Source organism: Poromitra crassiceps, assembly GCF_964638095.1.
Source record: "Poromitra crassiceps genome assembly, chromosome: 29".
NCBI classification, from domain to species: domain Eukaryota; kingdom Metazoa; phylum Chordata; class Actinopteri; order Beryciformes; family Melamphaidae; genus Poromitra; species Poromitra crassiceps.
Genome location: NC_139641.1, coordinates 17,484,372 through 17,511,281, shown reverse-complemented (window position 1 = coordinate 17,511,281; position 26,910 = coordinate 17,484,372). Strand labels below are relative to the sequence as shown.

At 47.4% G+C, this 26,910-nt stretch overlaps 1 protein-coding gene across 1 annotated transcript in view; it reads left to right on the top strand.

Moving 5' to 3' along the window:
- Positions 1–26,910, top strand: part of LOC310800114 (CUB and sushi domain-containing protein 3-like) — a gene marked incomplete at both ends in the record, with an annotated part of 662,783 nt that overhangs the window by 594,217 nt on the left and 41,656 nt on the right. The window contains 2 exons of the mRNA XM_083662685.1: positions 4,992–5,174; positions 16,166–16,339. Coding sequence (XP_083518811.1) covers positions 4,992–5,174; positions 16,166–16,339 — 357 coding nt within the window. The remainder of the gene's footprint in view (positions 1–4,991; positions 5,175–16,165; positions 16,340–26,910) is intronic.

Below are 26,910 nucleotides of genomic sequence, written 5' to 3'. Positions count from 1 at the left end.
CTACACAGACACAGCTCTTCATATGGACTACACAGACACAGCTCTTCACATGGACTACACAGGCACAGCTCTTCATATGGACTACACAGACACAGCTCTTCGCATGGACTACACAGACACAGCTCTTCATATGGACTACACAGACACAGCTCTTCACATGGACTACACAGACACAGCTCTTCATATGGACTATACAGACACAGCTCTTCATATGGACTATACAGACACAGCTCTTCATATGGACTACACAGACACAGCTCTTCACATGGACTACACAGACACAGCTCTTCATATGGACTACACAGACACAGCTCTTCACATGGACTACACAGACACAGACAGCTCTTCATATGGACCACACAGACACAGACAGCTCTTCATATGGACTACACAGACACAGCTCTTCATATGGACTATACGGACACAGCTCTTCACATGGACTACACAGACACAGCTCTTCATATGGACTACACAGACACAGGCACAGCTCTTCATATGGACTACACAGACACAGCTCTTCACATGGACTACACAGACACAGGCACAGCTCTTCATATGGACTACACAGACACAGGCACAGCTCTTCATATGGACTACACAGACACAGCTCTTCATATGGACTACACAGACACAGCTCTTCATATGGACTACACAGACACAGACACAGCTCTTCATATGGACTACACAGACACAGCTCTTCATATGGACTACACAGACACAGCTCTTCATATGGACTACACAGACACATGCACAGCTCTTCATATGGACTACACAGACACAGCTCTTCATATGGACTACACAGACACATGCACAGCTCTTCACATGGACTACACAGACACATGCACAGCTCTTCATATGGACTACACAGACACAGCTCTTCATATGGACTACACAGACACATGCACAGCTCTTCATATGGACTACACAGACACATACACAGCTCTTCATATGGACTACACAGACACAGGCACAGCTCTTCATATGGACTACACAGACACAGCTCTTCATATGGACTATACAGACACAGCTCTTCATATGGACTACACAGACACAGCTCTTCATATGGACTATACAGACACAGCTCTTCATATGGACTACACAGACACAGCTCTTCATATGGACTACACAGACACAGACACAGCTCTTCATATGGACTACACAGACACAGCTCTTCATATGGACTACACAGACACAGCTCTTCATATGGACTACACAGACACAGCTCTTCATATGGACTACACAGACACAGCTCTTCATATGGACTACACAGACACATACACAGCTCTTCATATGGACTACACAGACACAGACACAGCTCTTCATATGGACTACACAGACACAGCTCTTCATATGGACTATACAGACACAGCTCTTCATATGGACTACACAGACACAGCTCTTCATATGGACTACACAGACACAGCTCTTCATATGGACTACACAGACACAGCTCTTCATATGGACTACACAGACACAGCTCTTCATATGGACTATACAGACACAGCTCTTCATATGGACTATACAGACACAGCTCTTCATATGGACTACACAGACACAGCTCTTCATATGGACTACACAGACACAGCTCTTCATATGGACTATACAGACACAGCTCTTCATATGGACTACACAGACACAGCTCTTCATATGGACTACACAGACACAGCTCTTCATATGGACTATACAGACACAGCTCTTCATATGGACTACACAGACACAGCTCTTCATATGGACTACACAGACACAGCTCTTCATATGGACTACACAGTCACAGCTCTTCATATGGACTACACAGACACAGCTCTTCATATGGACTATACAGACACAGCTCTTCATATGGACTATACAGACACAGCTCTTCATATGGACTACACAGACACAGCTCTTCATATGGACTACACAGACACAGCTCTTCATATGGACTATACAGACACAGCTCTTCATATGGACTATACAGACACAGCTCTTCATATGGACTACACAGACACAGCTCTTCATATGGACTACACAGACACAGCTCTTCATATGGACTACACAGACACAGCTCTTCATATGGACTACACAGACACAGCTCTTCATATGGACTACACAGACACAGCTCTTCATATGGACTACACAGACACAGCTCTTCATATGGACTATACAGACACAGCTCTTCATATGGACTATACAGACACAGCTCTTCATATGGACTACACAGACACAGCTCTTGGACTACACAGACACAGCTCTTCATATGGACTATACAGACACAGCTCTTCATATGGACTATACAGACACAGCTCTTCATATGGACTATACAGACACAGCTCTTCATATGGACTATACAGACACAGCTCTTCATATGGACTATACAGACACAGCTCTTCACATGGACTACACAGACACAGCTCTTCATATGGACTACACAGACACAGCTCTTCATATGGACTACACAGACACAGGCACAGCTCTTCTAAATGTCAGCAAATCTCTGCTTTTCACATGAAAGCACACATTTCCTCCTCCCTGACACATATGGTATATATATCTGATCCAGAGGGGAACCACATTTTTAATGATCATGACTTTTTGCAAAGTGCTCTTCTCATAGCAGTATAGATAGTTGAAGAGGGTGTTGAGGTCACTGTATGATGGCTTTTTAAAGGGATATCATGAATACATTAAAGTCTGCTCAAACGTCTGTCAAGTTAACTCTCCTCATCAAATGCAGCTTAGTTTGAGTTAATCGATGAACATTTCTGCCCTGGTCAGCTAATTTCAGGCTAGTTTGGGACACAGATACGTCTGGGATCCCATTCTTCTATTGAATCAACCTTGATGTGCTGCCGTCACCCCAGAACACCTCCATGTCCCAAAGCAGCTCTGTGTTCAGAATCAGGCAGGAAACAAAGTTAGCTTTGCCCAAGGACGATACACACCTGGCAGCATGCCAGAGTGTTGGGGTCCCTGGCCGCGGGAATCGGAAATAAACAAACAAAAATGAATTCAAGGCAGGAGGCGTCGGGAGGGAGAGCCACATGCATCTGATTGACTTCTTGCGTTAAAAATGAGCAAGTCGGCAAATATTTCTCGTCGAGTAGGCACAAGTTAGGGCAATAAGGCAAAGCTGGAGAGCAGACAGCGGGTACCAGAGACAGTCAGGGCCAGTTCAAGCCCTGACCTGATATTGTGGACCAACGCTCGGGCATCTGCTCTGTTGACTTAGTGTGGAGCTCATGGTGTCGTGGGAAACAGCGAGGCGTTTCACAAGCTAACTAGCAACTGAGGCTAAACGCGAGGCTGGAAAGCCAAGGTTTGAACTGTGGAAAAGGGTTGATGTGGATTTGTTTAGCAAAAGGGTCGTCTGTGCACAAGGGTGTGTATGAGCCTCAAAGAAGAGATCTGTAGACTCCTGCACACTAACAAACATTTTAATTCTTGGAGGTGTCACGGCTAGGGCTGGGTATCGCCACTGACTTCCCGATACGATACAATTCCGATACACAAGGTCCCAAGTTGATACGATTTCCGATACGATACGATTCGATATCGATATTTTACTTACAATACCAGTTTTGCTTTGATAATGGAAGAGATTCTCAAAGAACTAATGCTGTAAATTGTACAAGGAACCCTCTAACCTGGTGCATTATTAAAAAATATGAATATTTACATTAAGAATTGACCATAAAGCAAGCAGTTACATCATGTAATTCTTTTTTATTTAAACATGACCTACATAGTCATTCAACATCTTATCTCTCTTCACAGTCTTCTGTCTCTTTCTTTACAGTCTTCTGTGAGAAGCCAAACAAATTTAGATTTCCATTATACAACAGAATCATTGAACAGCAGCATGTTGTAAACAGTGTTTCATAAAGTATAAATGCTTTGTAAATCAAATCAAATTAAATTAAATACAGCTCATGAACATTTCCAGTTCACAAACATTATAGTGCAAACAGATTTGAGGTCTGTACATCTGGCTCATGGTGCATGCACAATGCACATGTAGCCTACAGTATTTATGTTTTTGTTTCAACTACAAACATTAATAAACGTCAACTTGAAACTATGTTTTAACTACCACACACAGCCTATAATTATTTTTTTGTAAAATGCATTTTAAAAGATCGATACTGGGATTTATGTATTGATACTTGTTCCTTCACATGAATATCGATTCAATATTGATATATAGATTTTTTTAACCCAGCCCTGTCATGGCAGCCCATGACCTGAAGTGGATGAAACGTCTACTACTGTATAATGAGAGGTGCTCACTTGACAACCCTCTCACTCACCTCTCTTCCTTCTCACATCCAAGCTAGATTTCTATTAGTATTCACCTTATGTAGCCACGCCCATTTGACCCGGTTGTGTGGCCGTATCAAAACTTCCGGCTAAAAATAAAATAAAATAAAATGGCTGACTGCTCCAATATCATCTAACTCTGAATTAACTAATAATTTAGCCAATTGTATGTAACATACCAAATAAAAGCAAACAGCAATGTCTAAGAATGCAACACCATGTAACTGGCTCGTTAAGTCTCGCATTCCAGGGAATTACATTAACGTCTGAGGGTCTTATTGACGTTAATGGCTCGAGCGCTCTGAGGATAGAAAACTATCTGAAGCTTTCTTTGTTGGAGTCCAGGTATGTTTTACAATAAAGTGCTTGTCATTGTCAATGATAACGTTATCTGACCTGGCTAACAGTGGATACTCGCTTGCTTGATGTGTACCGAGCTCAAAGTAGTAGGCTACGTTCTTTATTTTACCCCCTGCACTGTCCGCTCCAAAAACAACTCTCTTATTTTGCGCCGTGACCGCCGGAAGTGTTAAAAGGACCCGGAATAATTTGGCCCACTGTAAGGTCTGAACATAAGGTGAATAGTGTTAATACATATTCTTTATGGATGTAATGCCATAAACACCCCCCATTTAGGATGATTGATTTCTGACACAAGTTCCTCATCTTTGCCTCGTGCCGCACGCCCCCTCCAGTGATCACCTGCGGCGACCCCGGCATCCCAGCGAATGGCCTTCGGTTCGGCGATGACATCGCGGTGGGCCACAACGTGACGTTTGCGTGCCAGCCGGGATACTTGATGATCGGAGGCGACAGCGCCGTCACAAGGACCTGTACCAACAACGGCACCTGGAGTGGCAGCATGCCAGCATGCCAAGGTAAGAACCACACACACACACACACACACACACACACACACACACACACACACACTCACACACACACACACTCACACACACTCTCACACACACACACACACACACTCACACCTGCACTATACACACGTGTTGCAGTAGACGGTCGACCTTGATAGCCATCAGAGCGTGCTGTAAAGACCTTGGCACGCTGGCACTCTTGTCACATCCAATACAAAGTACACGCTCACTCCCTGAGATCTGATTAGATTAGTAAGCAAGGTGACACAGATCACTTCATATGTGGTCTGATAGTGTCATCACACACATCTGTATGCGTGTTGTTTTGTAAGTGTATGCACTTACACACACACACACACACACACACACACACACACACACACACACACACACACACACTTAAAGTACACTATTAAGCTAAGATGTGTTATGTCTAGCGGGTATCTGAAGGATCCCTAAATAACAAAAAGATATTTTAACGAGCCCCTTGATTCAGGACAATATTTCTCAGCTGGGTCCCAAGAAAAAAAGTAGTGATAATAATAAACTAAAGTTTAAGAGCCTTTGATCTAGGACAGTGGTTCTCAAAGTGCGTTCCGGGGACTCCCAGGGGTCATTGAGGGGGTTCCAGGGGGTCCCCAACAAAAAGGGGACTCATTTATTTTCACTATAGATCCATAAGGAACATAATGACAAGAATGTATGACTATTCTTGTCCTGGGTTTCATACACTTTCTGTAATAAAACATCTCAAAGAAAAAAATCTTATCAGATGGGGGGACCATGGGAAAAAATCTGATGGGGTCCAGTCTAATTTGTGTCAGTTTAGGGGGTCCTTGACGTGAGAAGGTTTGAGACCCCACTGATGGAGGACACAGGGATTTCACCACACCTGCATCTAGAGGTGCACCTCTGGTGGCACAGGACAGTGGGTGGATGATGGCTAACATCTCCTCTTCATCCTGCAGGCTCCTCCTCCTCTCTAAAAGTCTCTGCGTGCTCTCTGGGCTTGATTAACATCACTGTTCTCTCTGGGCTCGAGTAACATCACCGTTGCAAAGTCTACAATGAGGACGTAGCTGTTGAGCCCGTCAATGCGACGGTGCACACGGTGATTTACGACGCTCGTGCAGAGGCACGGATTAGCATATTTTGACGTTGGCACCCAAAAGTGAGCGGGGAAGATTAACTTGTGCAAGCGAGCAGTTCAACAGTACGGCAGCATAGAGGGAAGAAGAGCCCACAAGGCAAATGGCGGCACGTTGTTGCTAAGGAACTGTTTCCCAGCTGCTGCCTCAGTAACAGAGGGGAGAGCTGGGTTTGCTATTTGTCTGTTGAGGAACAGGAGCGGGGAGGGAGGGAGAGAGGGGAGGGGAGGGAGGGAGGGAGGGGAGGGAGGGAGGGAGGGAGGGGATGAAAGAGACAGAGAGAGAGAGAGAGAATGAGACTGACAGACAAACACAACAGCGGATCACAGAAAGATAGTCAGGAGAGACTGAGAGTAAGTTATAGAGAGTCAGAGACACGGAGGGAAGGAGGGTGAGAGCTACAGCAGGGTCCTATCCATCATCCTCCTCTCATGTAGCGGCTGATTCTATTTCCACGCCTGCTAAGTGCGGACCCCCGGACCCCAGCTTCACTTCTCATAGGAAGCAACCCGCACGCTACTCGCCCTCCCCGGCCGCCCACGCCACCTTGAAGCCCCGAAGCTCCCGAGTGACACTGATTTGTAATAGTTTGTGTTGCACGTTTCATTATTAAGGCGCTCTGTTCGCCGGTCATGTCGAAGCTGTCCAACCTGAGGTGGAGAGAGGCAGAGGTGTGGAGAGAGGCAGAGGATGGAGAGAGGCAGAGGTGTGGAGAGAGGCAGAGAGAGGCAGAGGGTGGAGAGAGGCAGAGGTGTGGAGAGAGGCAGAGGGTGGAGAGAGGCAGAGGATGGAGAGAGACAGAGGGTGGAGAGAGACAGAGGGTGGAGAGAGGCAGAGGATGGAGAGAGACAGAGGGTGGAGAGAGACAGAGGGTGGAGAGAGGCAGAGGGTGGAGAGAGGCAGAGGGTGGAGAGAGGCAGAGGATGGAGAGAGACAGAGGATGGAGAGAGGCAGAGGATGGAGAGAGACAGAGGGTGGAGAGAGACAGAGGATGGAGAGAGACAGAGGGTGGAGAGAGACAGAGGATGGAGAGAGGCAGAGGGTGGAGAGAGGCAGAGAATGGAGAGAGACAGAGGGTGGAGAGAGACAGAGGGTGGAGAGAGGCAGAGGGTGGAGAGAGGCAGAGGGTGGAGAGAGGCAGAGGATGGAGAGAGACAGAGGATGGAGAGAGGCAGAGGATGGAGAGAGACAGAGGGTGGAGAGAGACAGAGGATGGAGAGAGACAGAGGGTGGAGAGAGACAGAGGATGGAGAGAGGCAGAGGGTGGAGAGAGGCAGAGAATGGAGAGAGACAGAGGGTGGAGAGAGACAGAGGTGTGGAGAGAGGCAGAGGATGGAGAGAGACAGAGGGTGGAGAGAGGCAGAGGGTGGAGAGAGACAGAGGGTGGAGAGAGGCAGAGAATGGAGAGAGACAGAGGGTGGAGAGAGACAGAGGGTGGAGAGAGGCAGAGGATGGAGAATGACAGAGGGTGGAGAGAGACAGAGGGTGGAGAGAGGCAGATGATGGAGAGAGGCAGAGGATGGAGAGAGACAGAGGGTGGAGAGAGGCAGAGGATGGAGAGAGGCAGAGGATGGAGAGAGACAGAGGGTGGAGAGAGACAGAGGGTGGAGAGAGGCAGATGATGGAGAGAGGCAGAGGATGGAGAGAGACAGAGGGTGGAGAGAGGCAGAGAATGGAGAGAGACAGAGGGTGGAGAGAGACAGAGGGTGGAGAGAGGCAGATGATGGAGAGAGGCAGAGGATGGAGAGAGACAGAGGGTGGAGAGAGGCAGAGGATGGAGAGAGGCAGAGGGTGGAGAGAGGCAGAGGGTGGAGAGAGGCAGAGGGTGCAGAGAGGCAGAGGGTGGAGAGAGGCAGAGAGAGGCAGAGGGTGGAGAGAGACAGAGGGTGGAGAGAGGCAGAGGGTGGAGAGAGGCAGAGGGTGGAGAGAGGCAGAGGGTGGAGAGAGGCAGAGGATGGAGAGAGACAGAGGGTGGAGAGAGACAGAGGGTGGAGAGAGGCAGAGGATGGAGAGAGACAGAGGGTGGAGAGAGGCAGAGGGTGGAGAGAGGCAGAGGGTGGAGAGAGGCAGAGGGTGGAGAGAGACAGAGGGTGGAGAGAGGCAGAGGTCTGGAGAGAGGCAGAGGGTGGAGAGAGGCAGAGGGTGGAGAGAGGCAGAGGGTGGAGAGAGGCAGAGGGTGGAGAGAGACAGAGGGTGGAGAGAGGCAGAGGGTGGAGAGAGACAGAGGGTGGAGAGAGACAGAGGGTGGAGAGAGGCAGAGGGTGGAGAGAGACAGAGGGTGGAGAGAGGCAGAGGGTGGAGAGAGGCAGAGGGTGGAGAGAGGCAGAGGGTGGAGAGAGGCAGAGGATGGAGAGAGGCAGAGGGTGGAGAGAGGCAGAGGGTGGAGAGAGGCAGAGGGTGGAGAGAGGCAGAGGGTGGAGAGAGGCAGAGGGTGGAGAGAGGCAGAGGGTGGAGAGAGGCAGGATGGAGAGAGGCAGAGGTGTGGAGAGAGACAGAGGATGGAGAGAGGCAGAGGGTGGAGAGAGGCAGAGGGTGGAGAGAGGCAGAGGATGGAGAGAGTCAGAGTTGTGGAGAGAGGCAGAGGGTGGAGAGAGGCAGAGGATGGAGAGAGGCAGAGAGGATGGAGAGAGGCAGAGGTGTGGAGAGAGGCAGAGGGTGGAGAGAGGCAGAGGGTGGAGAGAGGCAGAGGATGGAGAGAGGCAGAGGGTGGAGAGAGGCAGAGGGTGGAGAGAGGCAGAGGGTGGAGAGAGGCAGAGGATGGAGAGAGGCAGAGGTGTGGAGAGAGGCAGAGGGTGGAGAGAGGCAGAGGGTGGAGAGAGGCAGAGGGTGGAGAGAGGCAGAGGGTGGAACTTCGGAGCTCTAACCCTTGACAGGTACCTCAACAGCTCAGGCGCTCGGCCTCTGACGGCCGGGGGGGGGGGGGCTTAGCCTTTCCGTGGGGTTAGCCTTTCTCACCACTGACAGACACACACAAGCGCGCACACACACAGACGCACGCATGCACGCCGTCGCGCACACACACTCACACAGACGCACACACACACGCACACACACACACACACACACACTCTCACGCGGGTATTCAATTATACATCTCTGTCACGCATACATACATCCTGATGCTTCCACGTGTTTCACCTTGGCTGCCTGACTGCTGTCAGCTCCCACTGACCTGTATGAGCCAGAGGAGGGTCGCTCTCTCTCCACTGACCTCATGATTTCACCATTTCAGACACGATTTCAGACGGAAGCCCGTCTTTATTGTCACACGAACACTACAACACATGCATGCGGCCACAGCACACACTCATGCTGACGGTGAAATATGTCCTCTGCATTTGACCCATCCAGGCTTGTCCTTTCCTCCAGGGGGCAGGCCAGGAGCAGTGGTCGCTTTTTCTTTCCAGCCGCCCGGGGACCAACTTCAGATGTTGTCGTCACTGGTCGGATGACGATCTTCTGCATGTTTTGAGTGGGGGGGTTATGTACGGAGGAACCCCCTGGGGGGTACGGGGAGAACATGCAAACTCCACACAGAAAGGCCCTTTCGACGAGATAACCCACCTGGGCAGTAGGCACTGAAGATATGGGGGGGGTCACAACTCCAGCGCCCCGTGGACATGTATGCATTAGTCAGTGAGCCAGAGGAGGGTCGCTCTCTCTCTCCTCTCCCTCACTCCACTGCTCTCTCTCTCCTCTCCCTCACTCCACTGCTCTCTCTCTCTCTCTCCTCTCCCTCACTCCACTGCTCTCTCTCTCTCTCCTCTCCCTCACTCCACCCAGCACGTATCTCTGTCACAGGGTGAATGGATCAAAGTGTGATTATGAAGTGGAGGCTTAGTGGATGTGGACTCTGGGGTATTCAGAGGTAACAGATATGTTTTTCCTCTTCGTCTCCCCTTGTCTTCTCTCTCCCTCCCCTCTCTCTCTGAGACGATCTCTAGGACAAGCAATGAAACAGTTCTCCCACAATCAGCTTTTTTCTATGATCTCTCTGGTTGACAGTGATCTGAGGGGGGAGGGGATATATTATAATATATATTTCTTTTTTCTCGCATCCGAGACCAAAAACGGCGCCTTCTCCAAAAACATCCCCCACCTTGTTCTTTTGCACGATTGGGTTGAAGTTGAAGGTGCTGGAGGCGGTGCAGGCGGGGTTAAGGTGCTGGAGGCGGTGCAGGTGAAGTTGAAGGTGCTGGAGGCGGTGCAGGCGGGGTTAAGGTGCTGGAGGCGGTGCAGGTGAAGTTGAAGGTGCTGGAGGCGGTGCAGGTGAAGTTGAAGGTGCTGGAGGCGGTGCAGGCAGGGTGAGCACTTTGATATTGTGGTGACACGTTTCATCTGTCATCCTGTCAGCACTTTGTATGATGTGCCGCAGGGATAAGAGCTGATACATATGCCAGGGAGGAGAGGGGGAGGTGGAGGTGGAGGTGGAGGAAGATGGAGAGGGGGAGGTGGAGGTGGAGGGAAGGAGAGGGGGAGGTGGAGGTGGAGGAAGATGGAGAGGGGGAGGTGGAGGTGGAGGGAAGGAGAGGGGGAGGTGGAGGTGGAGGTGGAGGAAGATGGAGAGGAGGAGGTGTAGGTGGAGGGAAGGAGAGGGGGAGGTGGAGGTGGAGGGAAGGAGAGGTGGAGGGAGATGGAGAGGGGGAGGTGGAGGGAAGGAGAGAGGGAGGTGGAGGTGGAGGGAGATGGAGAGGTGGAGGGAGATGGAGAGGTGGAGGTGGAGGAGGAGGGAAGGAGAGGGGGAGGTGGAGGTGGAGGTGGAGGAAGATGGAGAGGGGGAGGTGTAGGTGGAGGGAAGGAGAGGGGGAGGTGGAGGTGGAGGGAAGGAGAGGGGGAGGTGGAGGTGGAGGTGGAGGAAGATGGAGAGGTGGAGGTGGAGGGAAGGAGAGGGGGAGGTGGAGGTGGAGGGAGATGGAGAGGGGGAGGTGGAGGGAAGGAGAGAGGGAGGTGGAGGGAAGGAGAGAGGGAGGTGGAGGTGGAGGTGGAGGGGAGGTGGAGGTGGAGGGAAGGAGAGAGGGAGGTGGAGGGAAGGAGAGAGGGAGGTGGAGGTGGAGGGAAGGAGAGGGGGAGGTGGAGGGAAGGAGAGGTGGAGGTGGAGGTGGAGGGAAGGAGAGGGGGAGGTGGAGGGAAGGAGAGGTGGAGGTGGAGGAAGATGGAGAGGGGGAGGTGGAGATGGAGGAAGATGGAGGTAGATGGAGAGGGGGAGGTGGAGGGAGCTGGAGAGGTGGAGGTGGAGGGAAGGAGAGAGGAGACACAGAGGTTTTTTCCTGCCGCGTCTGTGTTCATCTTTCTGCACGTATTGCGCGTGCGGCCCTGCCAGCCATGGGGATTGAGTGTGGCGTGCGTTCAGGCTATGACACATCCTAAGCTTCGACCAGCGAGGAGGATTCCATTTGCAATCCCAGGTTTGGCGTGTTCAGCTAAGAGGCACTAATGCTGCTTAGGCCTGCTTAGGAAAATGGGGACACACGGTTCTGCCAGCCACACATCCTTCTTCCCCCGTCTTCTTCTTAATGTAATTTCAGATCCAGCCGCAGCACATGCAGGATTATTACTCCAGCGTAACACGCCTGCAGCGCACGTGCACTCTCCCTCTAACACACATTCTCTCCATCTCTCTCTCTCTCTCTCTCTCTCTCTCTCTGTCTCTCTCACTCAGGCAAACATACACACACACACAGGCAAACCAATACAACTGTCTACTTTATAGCGTTCAGCTGGGCATTTTAGTGAGTTAAGTCAGACTGAAGTGACTCTAGAGCAACAACATGAAAATCCCCAGTTGAAGAAACTCTTTACCAATTCATTATTGTCAAGGAGAAACAAAAGGACATTAGACCAAACAAAACATTCCAAAACAGATTGCAACACCTCCTGGTCGGTCTGTTCAGGGGGGGAGGGAATTGGGGGAACAGCATGATCCTGACTGCACATTAGAGCTGGGTATTGGTTCAAATTTCAAGAATCGTTTTGATTCCAATTCACAAGGTTGCGAATCGATTAGTCCCGATATCGTAGTATATCGGGAAAGTTAGAGAAAACAGCCATCATCCATGCAGTTTTTTACTAATTTATTGCCAAATGCTTTGGGAAACAACTTCATCAAGCTTGGTCAGAAAAGGTCTGTATATTCACTGGAAACAGCACCAGTGCCACCTGTCGCGTGCGATGCTACCTTCAAGAATGAGGACGTCTGAAACAAGTTATTTTTTAATCACCTATATTAAAATGAGATGCCTAATTAAACAATCATCTAGTTAGGTAACTAGATGATATTAAGCTTCCTTGCCTTACAGACACAACAAATATGTTTATTCGTCCTGGGTAACTACTGGCATAAACCCAACTGGATGAAAAGTGAATTTACCACAACGGTAAACACATTTCAACACCATTACTTCCAGCTTTTCTCTTTTTGGATTAGGAATGCAAAGATCTGAGATATCTCCTTATCTCTGTAAATGCACTTTAATCATAGTAATTATCTCCAAGCTAAAACATTCTCTCTAATTACCTGCTGTTGCCATCTATTGGCTGTCTGTGTTTAAAGTCGAGCTGAACCCGTTCGTCACTGAGTCCGTTTCAGACTGAAAACAAATTGAGAGGTGGACCATATACGGTGTCGATTATTTGATTTGACAATTCTGAGGACTGGCTTTGGCATTGGCCAATCCTGGCGTGTTCCACCCCCAAATCGGGTGGGATTCAGCGTGTTGTCGTGCTACGCGAGTGGGATCCGCGGAGTACCAGGCAGCCAGGCTGCTTCGTGCGGAGCGAGCGGACAATCCGATGCATGGGTGCTGCCCGCCCGCCTGGAATCTCCGAGAGACGACCCCTGACAGCCACGCTCTCGGAGGCGCGCGCCATTATCGTTATAAATGTAAATAATATTCCTGGAATGCGTGTTTTAATTTAATTTACATTTCTTTGCATTCTTAGAGATTATAATGTAGTTTTTGTTTTTTGTTCATGTTTCTAACAATTGGCCAAGTTAGTAGTTAGTTTATGGGATAGGAATTCTGCCAGATGACAGGCACTAGGCGCCATTTTCTCTTTCTTTTGGAAGAGAAAATTATCCTGAAATGAAGATTTGATTGACAGCTGCATGTCGTGATATGATTGGTTGAAATGGGGTAGAAATTTGATAGTACTAGGTGACGTCAGCAAACTGTACATTATTGTTATCAATAAAATCTTGAAAAATGAACTTTTGATGTGAAAAAGTGTGAAAAACGAAAGAAATTAGACGTTTGTGATTTTGTTTGCATACATTATTAAATAGGTGCACTGCATACCCAGGTATTTGAACTAAAAGAAAAGAAAAGTTGTTTTTGGGTTCAGCTCGACTTTAATTGTGGGGAGAAAGATGAAAGCAATGGTCAGAGATCCAAACAACACCAACAATTTTGTGTGTGTGTGTGTGTGTGTGTGTGTGTGTGTGTGTGTGTGCGCACAACTAGAGACTGAGAAGAAGGGAACCTTCTCCCTTTCTTTGTTAAAACTGGTGGAAACAGTTTAAAAAGTAAAAAAAAAACTGCATTGCCAAACCAATCCAGAGTGTTTAGGGGCGGCCCCTCGTGCAGAAGGGGTGGTGACCTGCAGAAGTCATGTGCTTGTAAATGGATAAAACTGAATCAAATGATGTCATGTTGCTCAGGACATCCGTTTTCAATGTTTTAAAAAGTGATTCTCTGTATCTTTGTTTCACTACGGAGGATAATGCTGGGAGAGCGCCGTTTCCCGTAACTTAAGAAAAGGGGCGTAGGTTTGTTTTTGTGTCCGTTCTCGGCGTTGTTCAAACTACTGTTGTTGATCTCGAATTGTCTGGGAGTCGAGATGAGACCGCCTGGGTCTGTCTGTGCTGTATGTGCGTTTGGACTTGTCTTTGTTTTCGTGCCTGTTTTCACTCTGACTTGTCTTGCCCGCTGTTTGTATGCTGGGCTGGGCTGAACTGGCTCTCCCAGTAGAGTTGACTTCCTGTTTGTATGATGTGCTGAACTTGCTCTCCCAGTAGAGTTTACTTCCTGTTTGTATGATGTGCTGGGCTGAACTTGCTCTCCCAGTAGAGTTTACTTCCTGTTTGTATGCTGGGCTGGGCTGAACTGGCTCTCCCAGTAGAGTTTACTTCCTGTTTGTATGATGGGCTGGGCTGAACTGGCTCTCCCAGTAAAGTTGACTTCCTGTTTGTATGCTGGGCTGGGCTGAACTGGCTCTCCCAGTAGAGTTGACTTCCTGTTTGTATGATGGGCTGAACTTGCTCTCCCAGTAGAGTTTACTTCCTGTTTGTATGATGTGCTGGGCTGAACTTGCTCTCTCAGTAGAGTTGACTTCCTGTTTGTATGCTGGGCTGGGCTGAACTGGCTCTCCCAGTAGAGTTTACTTCCTGTTTGTATGCTGGGCTGAACTGGCTCTCCCAGTAGAGTTTACTTCCTGTTTGTATGCTGGGCTGGGCTGAACTTGCTCTCCCAGTAGAGTTTACTTCCTGAGCGAGAGTGAAGATGAAAATGCCTGCTGTGAGAATAAAGTTATTAGATGTTGACAGCAAAGCTTAATCTCCTATGGACGTCTGTCTTTACCTCAGCACCTAGCAGCAGCCCAAGCTGTTCAGAGCTTACTTCACTTTCTTTTTGGATATTGACTCGACTTGTCTCAACCCATCTGAAGACATAACCAGTTGAAGGGATTTCACCTGTAGAAAGCTGTGTGTGGAATACAAGAAACTCCACAACACTAAGGTCAAGCTGCTGTCAGCTGACTGCTGTTTTGAAGTTTACAATTGAAATATTTCAGATTTCAAAATATCCTTCTATGACTTTGCCTAGGTCCACTTTCCCAATTGCCAATTCAATTCCCAACCAAATTCCCAATTCAGCGTCGAATAAAATAAAAATGCAAATAAAAAGAATTATACCCCCTTCAGTAAGGGGGTAAATAGTGCAACTTCAGATGTGTTAGAAACCCAGGTTCCTTATGACCCTAGGATCTGGATTTTGGGAGACACTCGATCTCTGGAGGTGAGCATCAATAAGAAATACTTCATATTACTTGCAGGTACAGCTGGCAAAAAGTGTATATTGCTAAATTGGAAATCTGAACTGTCTCCCTCTCAGAGACATTGGTTGAATGAATTAACATCATATAGTACTCCTGAGAAGATCCTGTACAGTGTGAGAAGGAAGCCGGCAACTTATAAAAAAATATGGGGCTCCTTTCTGGCCTCATTACCTTCATTACACCCTCTTGGATAGTTGAGCCAGTACCAGGGCTTCATAAGGTTCTAATATCACCTTCATTATGTCCACTCCACAGACATCTGTTTATTGGTTTTGATTTGATTGAATAATACCTGCTGTAGTTTACTTTACTTTTATTTTATATTTGAAAGAGAGCGAAATGTTTACCATACCGGGAGGGGGGAGGGGGGAGGGGGGATACCCTCTGTATTTTCTTTGTTGTTGTTGTTGTTGTTTCTCTGTCTGTTTTTTCTGTTTGTATAGTTTTGTTATGTATGGAAATTAAAAAATTGCCATTCTTGGTTCAATAAAAACATCTTAAAAAAAGGGGGGGTAAAGAGTGGCTATAATTTTTTTCTTTACCCTCAATTGATTGGTTGTTTGTCTTCATTGCCTTCATGTCCTAGTAGTAAACCTTATTTTTACATTTGCAAAGACATCCTGTGGACTTGGTCTTGCAGTTTGGTCTGGATCTGGACCTGGTCTTGAGTCAAACTCAGCTGAAGCTGGTCTTAGGATGGACTTGGACTCCACATGGGTTAGTAGGTCTTGACTGACGGTCCTGTTTTTGTTGATTTGTTTGTTTGTTTGTTGTGTCTTTCCTATCCTACAGTGGTGACGTGCCGCACACCCCCACCCATCCCCAATGGCCTCCTGGAGGGTTCTGTGCTGGAGTGGGGCACCAGCGTGAGCTACAGCTGCCTGCCAGGCTACGAGCTCTCCTTCCCCGCTGTGCTGACCTGTACAGGGAACGGGACGTGGAGCGGAGACATGCCTCAGTGCCTGCGTGAGTCACCTAATTACTGTCCAATTACCAGGGTTCCCGTTGGTCTATAGCATTTCTGGAAATCATGGAAACCTATTAACAGGGTTTTTCACACCGTTCAAGTCTGTGAATTTGATCAATTCTTTGGGAAAGTCATTGAATAACGGGTAATTTTAATTTTAATACCAGACTGTTTTTTACAACTTCTTTCACATATTCCTTGCCTTAAGCCCAATTCATGCTTCGTCGCTCGACACCTTTTAAACTGATCTGACGTCTTTCGCGACAGAAAAAAGTGTCTCTCCACACTTTCTTTTCATTTTTTAACAGATCCCCCCCCCACACACATTTTATCCCCAATTGTAATTGGCCAATTCCCCTATTCGTTGCTCCACCCCCTCTGCTGACTGGGGAGAGTTGTAGACTAGCACATGCTTCCTCCGATATGTGTGCAGTCGCCAGCCACTTCTTTTCACCTGACAGCGAGGACTTTTGCATTTAGGACTCTTAGGATGTCTTTACAATGATTTGGACTCAGAGGAGGGAGACAATGTTACAGTAGTAGGCTTTTGGCCACGAACACCATGCTCCTCCTCCTCGGAGTGGAGTTGAGGGGAGAGACGCTGTAGCTGGGAGGAGGACGGGGGAGGGTAGTAGGATGCTGATTCACGGTCACCATGGAGACGACTGAAACCTTACAAACGTCGTGCGACTCTTTTATTTCTGTCGAGTGACACTTAGCAAAGATGTTGAGCAGCCTGCCATAAATCAACCTTTATGTGCTGGATTTCAGCTGTTTTTCTACAGTGGATCACCGCTTCTCCACAGCAAGCCCAACTGCAGCGGAAACCAAGACTGTTTACTTCCTACCTTTAGAACTTGTCTGAGCTGAAAAACAACATTAGTGTCCATAGACCGCAGTTTTTTCATAGCGAAGCACTTTGGATATCATGCCGACAGCACTTCCAATGCGCACAGACACGGAGCTGACTCTGTAGTTAATAGCTAACGATGGCAAGCTAGCATCCAAGGTAAATAGCACGCTAACATCAACCCAACAAGATAATAATACAATTAATAATTCTCCCCCGGACCCTCTCCTCCTCTCCTCCCGTTTGTTTATCTTTTTAGTGCGCTTTGGTGCTTTTAAGTTGAGCAGTTTTCTACTTGAGGCGCCCACAGCGCTCCGCCCAAAAACGCTAGCTCCTAAGAGCGCTCAAACGGCAGGCGCGGTGCTGTAAGAGGAGCGCCCGTAGCGCGTCCTTACCATTGAGAATGAAGAGCAGAAAGGCGCTGGCAGCTAAAAAATAAACGCTTTCTGTGAAACCTGGAAGTAATAAAAAATGTACGTTGATGAAGTGTTCCAACCTAATTAACGTTGTGGAATTTTAGAACAAAGCTGCCTTACAAAACAAATGCAATAAGACAAAGAGAAAGCAGAACATGGACATAATATGGTTGCAAAGTCAGGTTCAAGGTTGTAGTGTTGTCCCTAGTTTGGCTCATCTGTTATCATCTCCTTACATGATACCCAAACCTGAAGGGAATGGCATGGTATTATACAGTATCCTATTAGCCCTGGAGCTAATGCTGCAATGATGATGGTGATGAAGACGATGATCTGAGTGGAGCCCCGCGGGAGGAACCTCATGCTCTTTATTAGATTAAGACCTTCCCAGAGTCATCTTTCCAAACGTAATGATAACCCAGGGGACGCATGGTCGCTCAACAGCATCTCACCCTCATCATTCTCACGTTCACCAGTCAGACAGAAATGAAACATCAAGGAGGGTAAAGTGCTTACAGGCGTTTCCCTGTGACTAAAGGGGATCAAAACAAACTGAAAGGTGTTCCTTCAGAACATTGACAAAGGGCTGAATGTTGAACAATTGCACTTGACATCAACCACGTTGATGATTGCAGGACTCCTATGCAGCCATGTAAGCCATCAGAGGGAGCTGGAAGGTGGGTGCTGAGGGTGCTGCAGCACCCCCTGGTGGCAAGAGATGGGATTTTCAAAATTGTTGGATTTGGCTGTCTTGTGTTTATAACAGCAACAAAATGCATTAAAAAAACTGTTTGTGCTTCCCAGCTCTAATCTTATTTCATACGCTCTCTCTTCAAAAGTGTTTGATTTTCATCATAATCTGGTTTTCCATAATAATAATAATAAGTTCAGTGTTTATGCCTGTGTTGCTGTCTGTTGTAGTGTAAAACGACTAAAGGGAGAGCAGGTGCTTACATGAAAGTGAATGAGAAAAGGAGAAGATACTGAATAATGACATCACAACAGTATAATCCTAATGTTAATTTAAAATTAAATATTCTTCTAAATATGGCTAAAAGTCCAAAAAACTTCCAATTTTCGTCGGTGCTGCCCTTGCGGGCAACACAGAGAGTCCCTTCATTACAGCACCCCCTACCTAACAGTACTTCCAGCACTACCCGATAGCAGGTCTATCTGCCTGAGGGAAGTAGGAGTGCTGGCAGCGTTGCAGTACCACCTGTTAGATCATGACAGAAGCTGTCTAAGACCCCCTGGGGCCTCCCCAAAAACAGCTATATTCAATTCTGTCTTCTTTTGTAATTGCCACTAATTGCAGTTTTAGGTGCTTGTGGCTCTATTCACTCAGTGGAACAGGGTCCCATTTGGGTATTTAGCATCTGAGATCCCGCTGACAGGCAGCTACTGTTTGTGTGGATGCAGCTAGAAACACTGTCCCTTATACAGCCATTTCCTCTCCAAAATGGCCTCATTGTAGTTGTTCTTTATAATTGATGTAAGTCACTGTGCATTCTACAGTCTCATTTATATTCGGCTTAATGTAATTATATTAATTAAATATAATATTCGTCAGTGTTACGACCAGACAAGGCACGTTGTGCCTGATTTTCTATGTTATGTTACCGTATGTTCTGTTCAGTGTTGGACAAGTTACTTTCCAAATGTAATATACTACATATTACTACTTACTTTCATTTGAAAGTAATAAGTTACTTTACAATATTACTGTCTATGTAGAGTAACTCATATTACACTACTTTTACATTACTTTCACCAAAATAACAGCTGTAGCTGAATGACATCGCCACCCCGGAACCATCCCGAAAAATTATGTAAACCGTCTTGAAGTCAGTGTAAACCGTCCAAAATTCTAAATGTTCTCTAAATGTTTTCCTTTGTTATTGTCGTCTATATTAGTTATTTGCAGAAAAACACACAATTTGATTAGGAAATGATTGTATCTTTATTTAAATATTTGCTTTGATTTTTTAAGTCACTCAATTTGTAACTTGTGTTACTTGACAAAGTAACTGGTGTAATATTACTGAAATCCTATCGGTAATAAGTTATACAATATGTATTACTGAGTTACTACTAAAAGTATATTATTGTAATATGTTACTTTTGTAATGAGTTACCCCCAACACTGGTCATGTCATGTCATGTCTTGTCATGTGTTGTCTTGTCTTGTCATGTGTTGTCATGTCATGTCATGTCATGTCATGTCTTGTCATGTCTTGTCATGTCATGTCATGGTCTTGATTTGTGGCGATATGTTTTGTCTTAATGTCTACTTGCTGTCTGCTGTAATTATAATGAGCAATGTCATCAGCCACCAATATACAATCACCTTTCCAAATCAGCACCCCCAGAAACAACGTCCTGCAGCTACAATATATGAGCATATCGTTAGTGTTCCATGCTGTAGCATTACGTTTTCATGTGTCTAGGCACAGAATGATTGTGAGCATGCAGTAATGATACTTAATAGCTTCATCACTTAGCTACAGTACAGGTGAGCATGCAGTAATTATACTTAATAGCTTCATCACTTAGCTACAGTACAGGTGAGCATGCAGTAATGATACTTAATAGCTTCATCACTTAGCTACAGTACAGGTGAGCATGCAGTAATGATACTTAATAGCTTCATCACTTAGCTACAGTACAGGTGAGCATGCAGTAATGATAATTAATAGCTTCATCACTTAGCTACAGTACAGGTGAGCATGCAGTAATGATAATTAATAGCTTCATCACATAGCTACAGTACAGGTGAGCATGCTGTAATGATACTTAATAGCTTCATCACTTAGCTACAGTACAGGTGAGCATGCAGTAATGATACTTAATAGCTTCATCACTTAGCTACAGTACAGGTGCCAAAACGAGACACAGATGAACAGCCATGTGAACATTGTTCAGTGTGATTCAGTGAGCGACCTGGCTCTCCGTGTTGTTGTAGCAGGCCCCCTGCTTCAGTGCTCTCAATTAAAATTAAAGGACTCTTCAGTTCCTCGTCAATTCCGGTTTTTGCCCATATTCGGAAAATTACAATATTCAGACTAAATTAATAATCCACTAATATTCCTGTTTACATGCAGCCATGGCTCGCTCTCCCCGACACGTGAGGGAGGGGGGGGGGGGGGGGGGGGGGGGGGAGAGAGATGCAGGTAGGCAGAGTTTTTCTGTTGAGAATAAACAGAGGATCACTTGGTCCATTTCAGGAGCTTGCTGCTGGAAAGTTTGGCGTTGCGATTATTTGCACATCAAAGTCTTTCATAAAAAGTAAGCTAGTAGCCTACGTTATTACCTCGCAGGGTCACAAGCATTCTGGGCATTCTCCTCCCGATCAGAAATGTGGGCTTTTCTTTTCGCATGCCAGAGATGACGTATTATTATATCGCCTCTTCTAGAGCTTTCTAGCACACATCAGTTGACCACAAGCAGTCAACATGTGTCGCAAACTGCGGTAAAAACCCTGATTGAGACGCATATTCCGAATGCGCTGTATACATGAGCAAAGAATCCTCCTAAAACCCGAATAATACTGGAATAACCCAGATGTCTTAATCGGAAAATGCTAAATTCGAAAAAGGCCAAATTCTGAAAATGCAACTGGAATATGCTGTTTACATGACCCTTATCAAATTCAGAATGTTAGGTCCAATTCATTTTCCGAATAATAGTGGAATATTGTGTGCATGCAAACGTAGTCAATGATAAATCACTGAAGTTTTCTAAGGCAAACAGGAGTCTGGAAATTAAAACAATGGGGAGAAAAGTGCTGATCATATTGGGTGTAGAAAAAGTTATTATCTATGCATTTAAATGTCAGCGAAGCGTTATCTGCAGCAGTTTTCCTGCTATAGGCTCTGAGTCCCTATAGCATAGGAAAACATTATGAAGAGCTAAAGCCTTAGTTAGCAAGCATAACCGCACACAATGCGAGCACAGTACTTGCCGTTACATACTCAGCGTTATTTACTAAATACATACATTTGTCAGGGTTTCAAATGCATGCAGGTCAAAGTCGTTTCTGTCTCACTGCGAAGCTATATCCTCAGGCCTTGGCCACACTGATCCGTCAGAAAATGGACAGAACGGATAGACGGATAGATTTATGTCCGTTGCATGTGCAAGTAACCTACTTGTACAGCAGGTGGCGGTAAGCACCTTGAAGGTGTCAGCGACCCACCTATAAACCGAGAGAAGAAGAAAGCTGGCGTCAGCTAGCTGTTAGCTCTGTGCGCTACGTTACTGTATTAAGGGGCAATAAAATGCCACTGAATGACCAGATTAGATGGTGAAATCAGACGGTGACACTGACTATCACGTTGTACAACAGCGGGATGCGTACACAGCATTAATTATAACCTCCTTCACTGCCTCGGCCGCCATCTTTCAAAAGTTGAAACAAATCTCGGAACGCCTCCTCTCGAGACCTCGACTCTGATTGGCTAAACGGACAGTGATTATCCGACCATCCGATACGTCCATCCAGAAAAAGTTCATCTTCTGTCTTTCTGTCCATCAAAACGTATGCAAATTTTCTGGATACGTACGCTTCTGAGTGCTCCACGGACAGTCGGACAGCTGTCATTGAAAATGAATGGAAGTGAACAGAGAAATGAACGCACACGGACAGACACCACGGATCAGTGTGGCCAAGGCCTTAGCATTACTCCATACACTACAGTATATTGTAGTGTAGGTTCAGGAGCTTTAAAATGTCAAACTCAGCAGCAACTGCTAATCTGGCTGCACCACGCATCTGCTGCAAAACCAACCTGCTTTTTCTGTTCAATTTAGTGGCGGGTAATTACGGAGCCATATCTTTCTGTTTATTAGACTTACATTGCTTTGAGTCTGGAATATATGATTTCCATAAACATACTCAGCAATTCTGTCTGAAAGGCAGCTCATCAATGCTGCAAGAGATGGCAGGAATCTGCAAAAAAGCACCTCTTATTAGGAGCGCTTTGCATACATAGCAATTATAGCTGTGTATGCAAAGCACTCATAAGAGCAATTATAGCTGTGTATCCAAAGCACTCATAAGGGCAATTATAGCCGGGTCCGAACCGTTTACAAGACGCACAATAGAGTCAGTTTGAAATATTCATTGATCGTGTTCAAACAGTACTGCTTATCTGATTCGTCTTTTTGCTCTGTATTAGGCTACTCTATGGAGGAAACAATCAGCCAAGTGTTTCTCAGATCTGAAATATTGATAGAGATTAATCCTTACAATTACAGAGCAGTGAAAGTGCTTCAACATTCATACTGGTCTTCTCCATGGAGAAGGAGAGCATCACGCAGTAGAAGCCTAGTGCTCCATGTGTCTGCAGGGAGGAGACTTTGAATCTGGACACTGCTGCATACTGATGACTTCAAAGCATAGATCATTCATCAAGAAGAGAGAGGAGGAGAGAGGAACAAGTTTGGGCAGTCTCTCTCTCTCCCCTGTTTCCATCGCTACATCTCTCTCTGTCTCTCGCCCTCTCTCCCCCCCCTCTCTCTGTCTCTCCCCCTCTCTCTCTGTATCTCTTCCTCTCTGCCCCTCTCTTCCTCCCCCTCTCTCTCTGTCTCTCGCCCTCTCTCCCCCCCCTCTCTCTGTCTCTCCCCCTCTCTCTCTGTCTCTCTTCCTCTCTGCCCCTCTCTTCCTCCCCCCTCTCTCTGTCTCTCCCCCTCTCTCTCTGTCTCTCTCTCCACCCCCTCTGTCTCTCTCTCCCCCTCTCTCTCTCTCTCTCTCTGCCCCTCTCTCCCCCCCTCTGTCTCTCTCCCCCTCTCTCTGTCTCTCTTCCTCTCTCCCCTCTCTTCCTCCCCCCTCTCTCTCCCCATCTCTTCATCTCCCCCCTCTCTTCCTCTCGTCTTCCCCCCTGTCTTCCTCTCTTCCTCCCCTCTCTCTCTGCCCCTCTCTTCCTCCCCCCCTCTCTCTGTCTCTCTTCCTCTCTCTCTGTCTCTGTCTCTCGCCCTCTCTCCCCCCTCTCTCTGTCTATCTCGCCCCCCCCCCCTCTCTCTGTCTCTCTTCCTCTCTCACCCTCTCTCCCCCCCTCTCTCTGTCTCTCCCTCTCTCTCTCTGTCTCTCTCTGCCCCTCTCTCTCTGTCTCTCGCCCCCCCCCCTCTCTCTGTCTCTCTCTGCCCCTCTCTTCCTCCCCCCCTCTCTGTCTCTCTTCCTCTCTCTCTGTCTCTCTCCCCCTCTCTCTCTGTCTCTCCCCCTCTCTCTCTGTCTCTCCCCCTCTCTCTCTGTCTCTCCCCCTCTCTCTCTGTCTCTCTCTGCCCCTCTCTTCCTCCCCCCCTCTGTCTCTCTTCCTCTCTCCCCCCCTCTCTCTGTCTCTCCCCCTCTCTCTCCCCCCCTCTCTCTCTGCCCCTCTCTCCCCCCCCCCCTCTCTCTGTCTTTCTTCCTCTCTCCCCCCCCTCTCTCTGTCTCTCACCCTCTCTCTCCCCCCCTCTCTCTCTGTCTCCCCCCCCCCTCTCTTCCTCCGCCCCCTCTCTCTCTCCCCCTCTCTCTCTGTCGCTCTCTGCCCCTCTCTTCCTCCCTCTCTCTCTCTGTCTCTCTTCCTCTCTCCCCTCTCTTCCTCCCCCTCTCTCTCCCCATCTCTTCATCTCCCCCCTCTCTTCCTCTCTCTGTCTTCCCCCCTGTCTTCCTCTCTCTGTCTTCCCCCCTGTCTTCCTCTCTTCCTCTCCCCTCTCTCTCCCCCTCTCTTCCTCTTCCCCCTCTCTTCCTCTTCCCCCTCTCTTCCTCTCTCTCTGTCTCCCCCCCTCTCTCTCTTGCACACAGTCCCCCCCCTCTCTCTTCCTCTTCCCCCTCTCTTCCTCTCTCTCTCTGTCTCCCCCCCTCTCTCTCTCCCCCTCTCTTCCTCTTCCCCCTCTCTTCCTCTCTCTCTCTGTCTCCCCCCCTCTCTTCCTCTCTCTCTCTGTCTCCCCCCCTCTCTTCCTCTCTCTCTCCCCCTCCCTCTCTCTCTCTTGCACACAGTCACATTAAATAATGTGTTTCCTCCTAAATATGTGTCACTTGGTTTGGCCTGAGGCCGTTCCTCTCATATTTCCATAAAGCACTACATTATTTCACTGCGTCTTGAAGCTTGTGACTGATGTGTGTGTGTGTGTGTGTGTGTGTGTGTGTGTGTGTGTGTGTGTGTGTGTGTGTGTGTGTGTGTGTGTGTGTGTGTGTGTGTGTGCACGTCACCTGTTTGGCCTGTAATGTCACCCCCCTGTCTGAATACCAAGAGTCACAGTGGCGTTTGGAAAAGTGTCAAGAGTCGTTTTGGCATCCAGCCAGAACATTAGCATCTTTATTTGGTGGCACATCAAACAAACAGGTTCCAACTAAACTATCAGCAAGGTTGGTTGAATTCACAATGCATCTTTTTTACAGTAGGAGGCAAACATATTTTCCAGGGGAAGATATGTCTCTGAATACATGGATGTGTTGCCAAGATAACAGTCTTGCAGTAATGGCTTTATTCAGCCGTTCCTGCATGGGCCGGATTCTAATCTCCACCTTTTACCGGAGAGCTGTTATTATGTCAGGGAACGCTTGTGGGAAGGAACCCGTGTGTTCCTGGCTTCTAGGAAGAGGGGCTAGCGAGAACTTCTCTCTATCTGCAGACCTCCACGCAGCAGCAGCACACGTCATGCAGACCTCCACGCAGCAGCAGCACACGTCATGCAGACATCCACACAGCAGCAGCACACGTCATGCAGACATCCACACAGCAGCAGCACACGTCGTGCAGACCTCCACGCAGCAGCAGCACACGTCGTGCAGACCTCCACACAGCAGCAGGCACGTGCACACATAGACAGCAAAGGGGGCTTGAGCCCCTGCCTTTTTTTCAGTCTGTAAAAAGTGCCCTTTCCTGACCATGAATGCAGCATTTCTAATGGTGCTTTGTATGGGAATTGCCCTTTCCACGCCGTCACTGAAGGCAGCATTCAAAGAGAAACGCCTTTTCCGAGCTCTCTTGGCCTTGAATGCACCATTTCTAATAGGCCTCTGCGTGGACCAGTGTTTTTCTAAGCCGCCCCTGAAGGCAGCAGCCCAAAAACCGCACGTGGCTTGCCCCATTGACTGTTGAGAGCGAGACGGCCCGTCCCCGCCCACTCCAGCAGTGCGCACTCAGCCACATGCAGACTGAACGACAGCAGCACAGGCGCACACTGACAGATATATAAATGAGTTATTCCTCTAAATCTGGTTAAAATCTGAATATTTAAAATGAGTTATTCCCCTAATATACCCCCTTTTAAGAATTTGAGCCCCTGCCCCTCTAATGTTTTCTGCACGTCCCTGCGCAGCAGCAGCACACGTCGGCTCTCGCCAAGCGGCCTGCCTTATTATTGGCTTGATCCCTGCAGTGATGCGTGACTGAACGCTACTGTATGACTCGACTTGTCCTCCCTGCCTCTGCTCTCGCCCACACAGAGCGTTTCCTAAGCCTCCTACAGCTAACGAGGAACCCTCACAGATGACGATATGCTTGAAGTGCTTGGATGGATGTATGAATAGATAAATGGGTGGATAGATGGATGGAGGGCAGGATGGCTGATTTCAGGCTCTAAGCTGTTCTGATCCATTTTTTTTTTCAATGCGAGGCCATAAGGTGAAGGAGTAGGGCTGATAATCCAGTGGGCTTCATCTGTGTCTGCTCATGCTCAGGGCTTAAACACCTCCAGCCAGGTGCCGGATTTCTGGCATATGTGCATTTTACATTTACAAACGCTTTTGTTTTTGATGTGTTTTATCCAAACATATTCAGCGAAGCGAAGCTGTATTTAATATTTTTTTAAACCAAAGAACGTCAAGCTACTTTGTATCACAGCGTAGCACCGATCCCGTGGTGTAGCATAGCTTAAATATGGAAAAACAGTTTAAAGGAACACTCCGCCCATTTTCAACCAGCTTTGTATCATTAGAACATCAGTAGTATATCAGAAAACTGTAAATGGTTTTGAAGTCTGTCATTTAATTTGACAGTTATTGAGTGTTAAAGTGTGGACCAGTGACATCACTGGTCCACACTAACTCAAATTAATAACTCATTAACTCAAATCAACTCTCAATAACTGTCAAACTATTCATCATTCATCTAGTTTGACAGTTCAACAACCTTTTCTCTTGATAGAAGTGAGCTCCCACTCTGTCTGTCTGTCTGTTTGTCTGTCTGTCTTTCTATCTATTGGTCGCTCGCAATGCAAACTTTGCATGTCGTTGGGCAGTGAATGTGTGTGTGCCCTCAGTCTGGATTTGAGTGTGTGTGTGTTTGCTCATGTGTGGCGCTTCCATATAGACAGCTGGTCA